Raw genomic sequence first — 10,860 nt, forward strand, 5'->3', positions numbered from 1 at the left:
CAGTGTTGACCGCTCAGTGATCCCACCAACTGTCAGCTCTTTCAATAGATCGGATCAACTAAATGTGCCCACTCTCAACCCCTGGATATTCTTTGATATGGGAAGACTCTCAGAATCATAGAATCTCTACAGTGCGGAAGCAGGCCATTCGGCCTATCAAATCTACACCGACCCTCCGAAGAACATTCGACCCAGACCCAGCAAGCCCCCACACCATATCCCTGTAAGCCTGCATTTCCCACGTAATCTGCACACTTTAAAGCTGTGGGAGGAAACCGGAGCACCCGGAGGAAACGCACGCAGACACGGGGAAACGTGCAAACCACGCAGTCACCCGAGGCTGGGATCGAACCCGTGTCCCTGGCGCTGTGAGGCAGCACTGCCGGTCTCGGTGAAATTTCTGGGTCACTAGCTGGGGGCGTACGCTGAGGACTGTTGTTGGGTGTTGTGCAGCGCAGTTATCAGCACGCTTCCCCTCTGAGTTTGACGGTGAAGTCCCTCTCCAGCTATTGAGCCTAAATATCAGCCTTTCACCGTGCAGCAGACTACACTGAGACAGTGCTGCATTCAGGTTGAAATGTTAAACTGAGGTTCTGCTTAAAGAAGGGAGAATTTGTCCTCCAGCTGTCCCTTGCTCATTATGACAAGGAAGTGGGTAATCTGGTCACGAACCCGCATTGCTCTTTGTGGGAGTTTGATGTGTACGAATTGGCTGCTTCTTTGCCGAGGCTACAATACTAGTTACACTCCAACAAAGTATCAGTTACACTCCAACAGTATTCCACTGAGCGTTAGGAGGTCTAGTGCGCTTGAAAAGTGCTTTAGTCATTCTTTCGCCATCGGTATGAGTAGCCTGGAATCTTATTTTTAAAATTCATCTCTAGCATGTGGGTATCGCTGGCTGGCAACTTTTAATGCCCATCCCTATTTGCCCTGGAGAAGGTAGGAGTGAGCTGCTTTCTTGAACCACTGCAGGTCCATGATCGCTAGTACATCTACTGTGCCACTGGGGAGTTCCAGGATTTTGGCCCGGCCACGCTAAGGGAATAGTTATATTGTTCCATATCAGGATGGTGAGCGGCCTGAAGGGGAACCTGGAGGCAGTTGTGTTCCTGTGTATCTGGTGCTCTTGTCCCTGCAGATGGTGGTGGGTTTGGAAAGTGCTGTCCAAGAACAAAGTTGGCTGAAAATTAGCCACACGAGATAAAAGCTCCCACTTGGCTCTTCAGTTCTCAATCACGTTCGCGCTAGTTAATTCGTGGATTATTAAAAAAACGTTTTTTCTTGCTTCGGTTTATATATTTCCTTCACTTCCCATGAGCGTTGTAGGGGTTATCTGAGACAACGTTTCTTTCAAACGAAAGCATTGGTTGCATTTATCGTGCACTTTTGACCCGATTTGTTGGAAGTGTAATGAGACAACCTATTTTCATGAGCTTGTTTACGATCTATAATGTACCTGCATGCATCCAGATGTAAGACTAGTGAAAATAAACAATAAAAATATCAATATATTTCTTAAAATAAAATGACTTCCAAACAACTTTAGATCTTGTGATGTTCTGTTTGCTCTTATGCATATGCTGTCAGACCAGTTATAAAAAGGCGCTGTAGCTAAGGAAAGCAGCACAAAATACCTACAAATTTACAAATCGTTGTAGTGGGAAAGCATTTTAAGCGACTTTATGACCAAAGCACGCTTGTTATTGAACACAATATCGAGAGGATATAACACAATGCACGTACTCAGCCGTTAAGGTGCATTATGAGTGGAGGTTTGACGTGAATAATTAAGTATATCATTGCTGCTTCACCGTCAATACTCACAGCGTGCGGCAGTGACTGTGAGATGATACGTAAAAGGGCTTCAGGTTACTGAGTTTCATTTCTACCAACAATTGTCCGTGCATTCACCGATACCTACAACTGTGGAAGGAAGAAATGAAGGAAAAAACAAAGAACTTCTCAATATATTATTCCAAATGAATTACTGATTGTCGAGCACAGCCAGTGATTATATTTAATGTTACTGTAATTGATTGCAGGATTAGTTGCAGTGACAATAATGAATTGGTCCTTAATTTATCGCTAAACTGTAACTGTCGAGTCCCCATTCATTACTCTTGTATGGATTCTGCTGATCTCGCTGTTTTCGTCAGGACTGAAAATGGACACACAAAGTGGGGTTGGTTAAAAAATATTGTATATATAATACTTTTTACAAAAACTAAACAGGGGCGATCAGAGATAGCAAGAACTGCAGATGCTATCAGGGCGTTCGATGCCGAATCTTCTTTTAAGGCGATAATTCTTCCATATGACACTGAGGATGTCAAACCAACTATCACCATTCATATTAAACGCAAAAGGATATACAACGTGAGCATTTAATCCTGCCACACCGGTTAATTGCAATTGAAATGGTTTGTTATTCCCGTGGCTGTGGCAGGAATTAATTTGGAGACGTCCCTGTCTACTTAGAATTTTACCAAAATTGGTGCTTGCTGGGAATGTAAGGTGCGGTGACTGGGCCTTACAGTGTCAAATGTTTTGAGATGTGAATTTGTGAACTAAGCATTTTAATTGAGAAAAAACAAGGGAAATGCTGGGAATACTCGGGAGTTCAGGCAGTAAATCTGTTTTTGTATTAACGAAGTATTAACTCCGTCTGGTTTATAGTTTCTGACTATCATGACCCTGCAAGAGATGGAAGCCTCCTGTTGACTTTCTCGTCTCATAAAATTGTTTCAACGTCTCCCAGGTTCTAACTCAATGCCTTTAAAATTCGGGCATCGGCAGAAAGAAAGCAACGTATCCGAATGATTGGGGAATGTTTAGGGAGATATGTTTTGTGAGACAATAACAGCTTTCAGGTTTAAAGCTTAAAAATGCATATGGCGATTTATGTTAATTACTTTGCAAAACTGTATATTCACCCGCTTCTTACTCACATAGCCACGTTAGAATGGAGTTGTCCATTCGTTTGTTATAAATCGTATTGCGACCAGATTGACAGAAATATTTAATGACACAGAGAAGGGGCACGGCCTCATCAAAGGTTTCGAAATGCATCTATAACATATATATGTGTGTGTGTGTGTATTTATATGTGTGAGTGTGTGTGTGTGTGTATATACACACACATATTCTGCATACACGATGTTCGAACTGCAGTTCTCGGTGTTTGTCCGGTAGTTGATGCTACTCAAGTTCTTTCAGGAGTCTAAGTCTACAGCGTGGGTTTAAGTGTTTTTTTTTGTCTCTAACTATTCTCACCGCAGCACCAATATAATTATTGGTCAGGATGTTGAATGAAGCGCTTCCTCCTGAGTTGCCCTTTTTCACCCCATTCTTTACCTCCTTCCTCTGGTACCCTCCAAGTTCCGGATTTACAGTGTGAAAAACGCAGGCACCATCGTACTAGAACACCTAACATAACATTATATATAGAACCAACAATGAGAAAGTTGCAATATTCTGTTTGTATAGCACGGATTTTGTTTTTTCGGGGGAGGAGGGAGCATCTTGATATTGGACAAAGGAACAATTAAATTGAAGTTTCGGCTACTCACGTGCCTTCTCCAAATCCGTGTGTAGACTGGAAATGTCCACCCGCTAAAATGCTGTAAATGGACAGAACAATATTTTTTTGACACCTCCCCCTCCCCTCACCCCCGAACCATCACTGCCCCTCTTCATCTATTCTCCTCCTCCAAGCACCCATCGCAGAAACTGATGTGCTGCAATGTTACAGGAGAATGCTTTGTTCTCATCAGAGGAGAAACAATAAGGTGCGGCTACACAGATATTATTAAACATTTTTTTTAAAAAAAACTTCTGTACTTGTCCTCATGTTTACTGGCCGTGATGTGGAGGCTCCGGTGTTGGACTGGGGTGGACAAGGTCAGAAATCACACGACACCAGGTTATAGTCCAACAGGTTTATTTGAAAACACAAGCTTTCGAAGCGTAGCCCCTTCGTCAGGTGAAGTGAGCACCATGCTACGCCCCTAAAGCTTGTGTTTTCAAGTAAACCTGCTGGACTATAACCTGGTGCCGTGTGATTTCTGACCATGTTTACTGGTGTCACTGAGGAGGTCACGGTAACCTGTGTGAGAGCCGAGACAGGAAGCTGAACTTCTGGCAAACTGTGAAATAAACGAAATCATTATCGATTGTTGTAAAAACCCATCTGGTTCATTAATGCCCTTTAGGGAGGGAAACTGCCATCCTTACCTGGTCTGGCCTACATGTGACTCCTGACCCACAGCAATGTGGTTGACTCTTAACTCCCATCTGGGCAATTAGAGATGGGCAATAAATGCTGCCTAGCCAGCGATGCCCTCATCCCGTGAATAAATATTTTAAAAAATCTTCAAATCTGGCGCTAAATTCACAATTACATTTCACAAGGCATGGAAATTAGTCTTTATAAGTAAAGCGGCTGGATTAACATTCGGTGCCTTGTGTAGAGAGGGAGACCTTTAAGTTGAAATTTCAAACGCTAAATTTGACAGAGGATTGAAATATAAATGGAATAAAGTTTCGTTGCTGAACTTAAAGAATAGCACAAAAGAAAAGTATTGTATCCATAACTGTGTCATTGATCAGTTTTTGGGAATAGGGATGCCAATGTAAATACGGTAATTGGTAACTGCGTGGTGTCTAACAATAGTAAACTCAACGTGATGCTCGTTGCCTCATCACTTTTCTTGTAAATATTTAAAAGTTAAAAGAAGGCATCTAAGAAGGGAGCGAGAATGAACAAGCTGACTGTGGTTTGATCTGCCCAGTCACAAGGCAGGGCCAGGACACCCTCTCTGTCCCTCTCACTGATTGATGGAGGCGACGTTTGCTGAAATGAAGCCATTGCAGCCCTGCTGTGAAATGTTTCTGCAGTTTGCCTCGATCCCCTCATGTTTGCCGTTCGGCACATTTGCACAGATCCGACACACCATTAACAACAGCCAATATCTGAGCCCAGGGCGTGGGAGAAGTGCGGAGAGAGACCTCGCCGACAGAATGTACTTTTTTAACGTACGTGAGGAATACAAGTGTCTGAGAATTTAGAGAGGTTGTGAAATAAAAAGCTTTCGGTTTCAGTGGAGAGTTCCCTATGCTAAACCAGTACACGTCTGGTACCGCTTTTGCTGTTTTATTCAGTGTTGTCAATATACAAACTATAAATGTGATTTACCCTTAATGTTATCGGCAGATTATAAGACGCGTTGTATAATGCGGCCAGTGCATTTAACTCAACCGCTTGTCAGAACAGCTTAGTGGTGACTTCAGCATTTGCCCGTTAAGAATGAATCAGCTCCTTGCTGGGTTTAATGTGGAACCTGACGGAGGAGCAGCGCTTCCAAAGCTTGTGATTACAATCTGGACTACATCCTAGAGTCGTGTGACTTCTGACCCTAACGTGGAAAAAAACAATTCGCAACAGAGAGCTCCGTATAAAACATTTATTGTGTATTATATACAGTACGGTCTGGCACTATGTTGAGGGAGAAACCACACGTTGTAGCTAAACAATAACTTAGCATGCACAACTATAGGCGAATTCTTATAAATACAATATAAAAATAAAGACAATACAGTCTTGCAATTTCCCATTGTTGCGTTGAGAGATACACAAACAGTACTTTTTATATATATGGCGACTGATTGGAGATCAGGGGACATGGTCAACAGGGCAACCTGAGGTACAGAACACAAAGAATATCTGGCTTCAAAAGGAAAACATTCAAGCCGAACCACGGCTGTACAGGTCGGTTTGGGGCGACACGGTGGATTCCAGGATCTATTTGACGGTCACTGGCGGGCCCTGGTGTGTCTGGTTCAGCTCAGCTTCCTCGTCTGAGGAGCATTCTGACGAATGACACGACAAACTGCCTCCGTCCTCGTCACTCTCTCTAAAGTCTCGCAACCGGGACTGTTTGTTCTGGTCGCTTTTTGTAAGGCCGGCCTTGCTCTGATAATCGTCCGATTTACTCTCTGTGCTTTTCGCTTTTTGTTTAACAGCCTCCTGCGCTGCCTGCTCCTTCGCTTTTTTACTCCGTTTCCACTTCATCCGTCTATTCTGAAACCAGATTTTAACCTTAAAAAAACAGAGCCTGTTTTTAGATTGGTGTAAATAAAAAAAAGGCGGTGTGAAACATTGAACGTGATTCAAATGCAAGTTACAAGGTAGATGTAGGATTTGGGGAATGTCACAATGTCAAGTAACAAATAAAAAACAGAAATTGCTGCAAAAGCTCAGCAGGTCTGGCAGCATCTGTGGAGAGACAACAGAGTTAACGTTTCGGGTAGAGTGACCCTTCCTCAGATGGTAATTCAGCAACTTCTGTTTTTGTTTCTGATTTACAGTATCCGCAGTTCTTCCGGTTTTCATAGCATAAAGATCCCGCTTTCAAAAGACTCTTTATTAAGACTGGAAACTGAAGTCAGCGTACGGTTTAGGAGCCCGAGGAGGCCACTCGGCCCCTCCGACACTTACTCAGCTGATCCAGCTGTAACCGTAATACCGCCGCTGACAAGTGTCCAGCTGCAGTCAGTAAAACCGTGAAAATGTACGGCACTGGAATACGGCCTGGCGGCTCCTACCTGAGTCTCTGTCAGCATCAAAGATGTGGCCACTTCAAACCTTTTGGGACGGGAGAGGTATTTGTTCAGCTTGAACTGTTGTTCCAGCTCCAATAGCTGCTGACTGGTGAAAGCTGTTCGAGGCCGGCGGCATTTCCCCAACATGCTGTTCTGTGTTTGTGCTGAGGGGAGGTGTAAAACACAGCAGTGATATAATACTCCTCAGCTGTTTACAGTGCACCACGGAAATAAATGCTGCGAATATTTTCATATCAACATATCCGTTTGCAGTTTTTATAGGCTGGACGGAGTGTTTACACGGTTTTGTTTCCCAAACTAACAAATTATGTTGCCGTTCCTTTCTTAAACAGTGATTGTTAAAGCCATGTTTTACAAAGCCAGATAAGGGAGGAAGCAAATTGATCTACTAAATGCCAACGGCACACAATTTTAAACATCTGTTAATTACTGCAGAACATTTATATAAATTAATCCAATATTTCTATTTTATCGTGTTACTGTTCTGACTGTTACAGTATGTGCCACGTGGAATTGCAATGTAAACACTAATTGATTTTATTTTTTGAAAGCTCATTTCCAGTGTTTTAAATATGACGTTAGTCCAAATTCACCTCTTGAAGGAGCAGCCACCGACTGTAAATAGACTGCTAGTATTCCAGCGAACCGTGCCAAGTGAAAACATGGTTGTGTTGCAGGCTACGAAGCGTTTATTTAATTCAATTATCACTGAGTGCGCCACTTAAATTGACACAACTCTGCCCTGCTAGTGTATTAAAGGTATTCTAGTCACCAGTGATTTAAAATAATTTCTCTTCAAAGGACGAGTTGATTTCCCACAGGGCGAACATGTGCCAGACAATAAAATGTACAATGGGAGGGCGCCAAATTAGCTCAATCTCCCCAGGGAAAGTTAATTGTCTCTATTTAGTGAGAACGCCCACCGTTTACAGACCAAATAAACCAATCCTTTAATTAAAACATCAACACTGACTAAAACACAAGGATTGAGCATTCAAGCTGTACTAAATCTCCAAATCTGATAGCTGCAGTTTCACGGTAGAACTGGCAATGAGAATCCCATCAATAGTTTGTTGCCGATTTCATGTCAAAATTCGACTGCTTAACTAAAATCAAGATACACCGCTTAGCAGGTCGACTTATTCCTACTGAAAGAAATGTGGCGACTTCACCTGGACTGGTAAATCCTAATACGTTAAAGAATTGGTGTCTCTGCGTGTTATAATCAGAATAAAGGAATCGTTTGCGGAGGCCAATAAATAAGGCACATGTTGGATTTGTCATCTCATTGTTGCTGGGTTTGCATAGAGCCCCCCATTCACAGCGAAGGTTAGAAAGAAAAGGCACTATTTACTGCTCCATCTTGAACAAATCTGCGAAAAAGGCCCGAGACAAAAAGCCCAGTCACTCCTCTGCAAACAACAACAGTGCTGAAATTTTAGCACCACCTTGCCATTTTCCAGTCGTCTATTATCCAGCCACTTCGCTTCCTTTCCCCTTATTTAATCGCCACCGAAACCTTGTTTGTGATTTACATTGTGAGAATTTTTACCGGTTTCCTAATTAGTATTTTGTCTCTCTGGAATTTTCCACACACAAGACTGGACAACACCAGCAACTAAACAAAAAGGGACGGTTCTTCCAGCCAGCTCACTGCAGATTTCAGCGTAGGCGTTTGAGATTCAGTACATTGCAACATCTTACATCACTCCGATAGGATTTACATTTATTTAGAGACAGTACAGCTCATTGCATCTAACTTGGCATTTAGCTCCCGATATACTAGAAGGTTAAGATTAATTGCCAACACAATCACAACAGAATTAAAACAAAATAAAACGGTCACCTTTTTGCACCTTACTTTTGAAATCATGCCCCTGTTACAGAAAGACTCAGGTGATAAAACCGAATTCTTGTGTTTCTTTTTATTTTTCCAGACGCATTGTGACTGCAGATAAGGTGTAGAGCTGGATGAACACAGCAGGCCAAGCAGCATCAGGGGAGCAGGAAGGCTAGCAAATGCGGCACTTTGTCTGGGATAAGCAGAAGTTATCTTCTCAGGTCAGTATACAGTTGGCACGTTTTGTTGCTGTGGCGTTTCCCTGATTTGTATCCAGAGTTCGATTCAGATCTGAAAAGCTGGAAGCTTGTTTACAAGCGGCCCAATGGCGGACAGGCAACACAGACCCACGAGTGACTGGACAATATCGAAAATATCAACAGAAATTGTTGGAAAAACTCATCTCTGCGGAGAGATGCTGTCAGACCTACTGAGCTTTTCCAGCAATTTATGTTTTCGTTTCGGATTTACAGCATCCGCAGTTCTTTCGGTTTTTATTTCGTAAATATCAGCTGTACTCGCCCAAATTGTCATTTTCTGGCAAAAATATTCTGTTAAACAAGAGCGAGTGGGAACAAATTGCCCAGTTGTTACAACTGCTGCCGTTCAAAATTTTAAATCGCCACCTTTATGTCTTCTGACTCTAATCTCTAAGTGCAGAATCTCTGCAATTCACTCAGGTTTATTTTTTTTCTCTCTCTGTCAATGATTCAAGTGGACACTTACCGTTAAAATCAGGCATTTTGGGCAACATCATTCCCGCTGTCGACGCTCGGAGCCACTGGTCGATCTGGAAAGTGCCGGCTGTTACTTTGACGGGTTCGGAGTGGTGACTGGCAGCAAGTTGCGGGTAGGAGTAAGGCAGGGCGTTGGACTGACCGGTCAGTGCCGAGTATGTGTAAACCGGGTGGCCGTAGAGAGCCGAGGCCGGGATGGCCCCGTGAGGGTGGAGGCCCGTCATCCCGGGATGCTGGTGCACACTCAGGAAGCCGGGCTTTGGCATCAGGTTGCCAAGGCTAAAGCGCGGAGGGCTCGGGCTGTCGGACCGCAGGCAGTCGGAGGTGACCGGATGCTGGTCGAGCTCTGGCGGGCTGGCTGTGGAAGAGGCAGGCGAGGTGACAAGAGGCGAGCAAGCCGGCAGTTTGGGAAGATCGACGGCCAGGAGTGCGTCGATTCGGAAGTTTTTGGATTTTTCCATCGGCTTTTTATTCCAAACGGGAGAGGGAGAGGGGTGGGGAGGGAAGGGGGAAGAACTGGAGGAGGAAAGAAGGGGGAAGAGAGAAAAAAAAACGCAAGAAGGAAGATTTCTCACTCCCTTTTTCTCCCCCCTGAGCGTGGTGACCCGGGCTTGACTGTATTGACTGGACCAGATGCGAGCTAGCTCCACCTGGAGCCGAGAAATCCCACTTTGAAGAGTCCTAAGATCTCCCCATTGGTTCAGGGGCCTGTGTGTTGTTGTTTGGAGCGGGGTTGTCACTTGGTTGCGGCTCTGGTCTCCCTCTCTCTGTCGCTGGGACGTGGAGATCACCAGCGCGCCACTTTCTTGGTCGGTTTCAGTGCCGCCCGCTGCCGATTGGTTACAGTGGACAGGGGAGACACACAGTACGGCTCCTGATTGGCCGTTTTCTAGGCACCCTCCACGCCATTGGTTCCCTAACTAGCATCTCAATGCCAATTGGTCAAATCACCCCTTTGGAGACGTTGCACGCCCCCTCGCTGGCGCCAGCCCCTATTTCCCTGAGAGAAGCTTTCGTGTTTGTTATTGGAGGGGGATAATCTCCTCCATTAAAGCAATTAGAGGTGTGAATTCTTGTTTTCCTCCTTTTTGAGATTAAGGCACAGTTTATTTTGCCGGTAATGAAATGCTTTGGAAATGTGCCTGCACACTAGAGTGCGGCAAGTTTTTGTTTTAATCTAAAACAAAGAACTGCCGGAGACCTGAAACAAACAAAAAATTCCTGGCGAAACTCAGCAGATCCGGCAGCATCTGTGAAGATAAAAATAACAGGAACAGAGTTAACGTTTCGAGTCCTGTGACCTTTCATCAGAAATTTTTATTTAGTCTATTAATCCAGGGAGTAATAAAATGCACAGCCTTTTTGAGGCTACATTTCTTGTTTGCTCGTAGTGTAACGCTTCTTATTTTTATCCTGATCTTACATTCTGAAAGTTTAGGTTTTCAGTTCAGATGTAGGCAAATTAAGAGTCAACAAAATTAAAAATAATGGCAAAGCGAGTCGTTTCACTGAGGCTTGATCTCACTTGAACCTTTCAGGTTTGATTCGCGGTCCCTTTATTTTCGTCAGCGGCCTGTACACGGAGTAAGAGATTGTGCACCTGTGTTGACCGACGGTATTGTTATCCTGACCTCTTTCCACACACACCCCAGACTACTA

At 43.9% G+C, this 10,860-nt stretch overlaps 1 protein-coding gene across 1 annotated transcript; it reads right to left on the reverse strand.

The window, feature by feature from the left end:
* Nucleotides 1-5,480: 5,480 nt before the first annotated feature.
* On the reverse strand, nt 5,481-10,013 carry mnx1 (motor neuron and pancreas homeobox 1). Its single transcript, XM_020512135.2, has 3 exons — nt 9,191-10,013; nt 6,607-6,767; nt 5,481-6,100 (listed from the first exon to the last, which is right to left on the reverse strand). Exons 1-3 carry the CDS (start codon nt 9,660-9,662, stop codon nt 5,804-5,806), a joined length of 930 nt encoding a protein of 309 aa, XP_020367724.1. The 5' UTR covers nt 9,663-10,013; the 3' UTR covers nt 5,481-5,803.
* Between the last annotated feature and the right edge of the window lie 847 nt (nt 10,014-10,860).

This window comes from Rhincodon typus, chromosome 2 (genome assembly GCF_021869965.1).
Source record: "Rhincodon typus isolate 14 chromosome 2, sRhiTyp1.1, whole genome shotgun sequence".
NCBI lineage: Eukaryota > Metazoa > Chordata > Chondrichthyes > Orectolobiformes > Rhincodontidae > Rhincodon > Rhincodon typus.

Coding starts and splice junctions, on each gene's coding strand:
- mnx1 (XM_020512135.2), bottom strand. CDS start 9,662: ATGGAAAAATCCAAAAACTTCCGAATCGACGCACTCCTGGCCGTCGAT. Junction 6,768..9,190: donor CAAAATGCCTGATTTTAACG/GTAAGTGTCCAC, acceptor ACCTCCCCTCAG/CACAAACACAGAACAGCATG. Junction 6,101..6,606: donor TGATGCTGACAGAGACTCAG/GTAGGAGCCGCC, acceptor TGTTTTTTTAAG/GTTAAAATCTGGTTTCAGAA.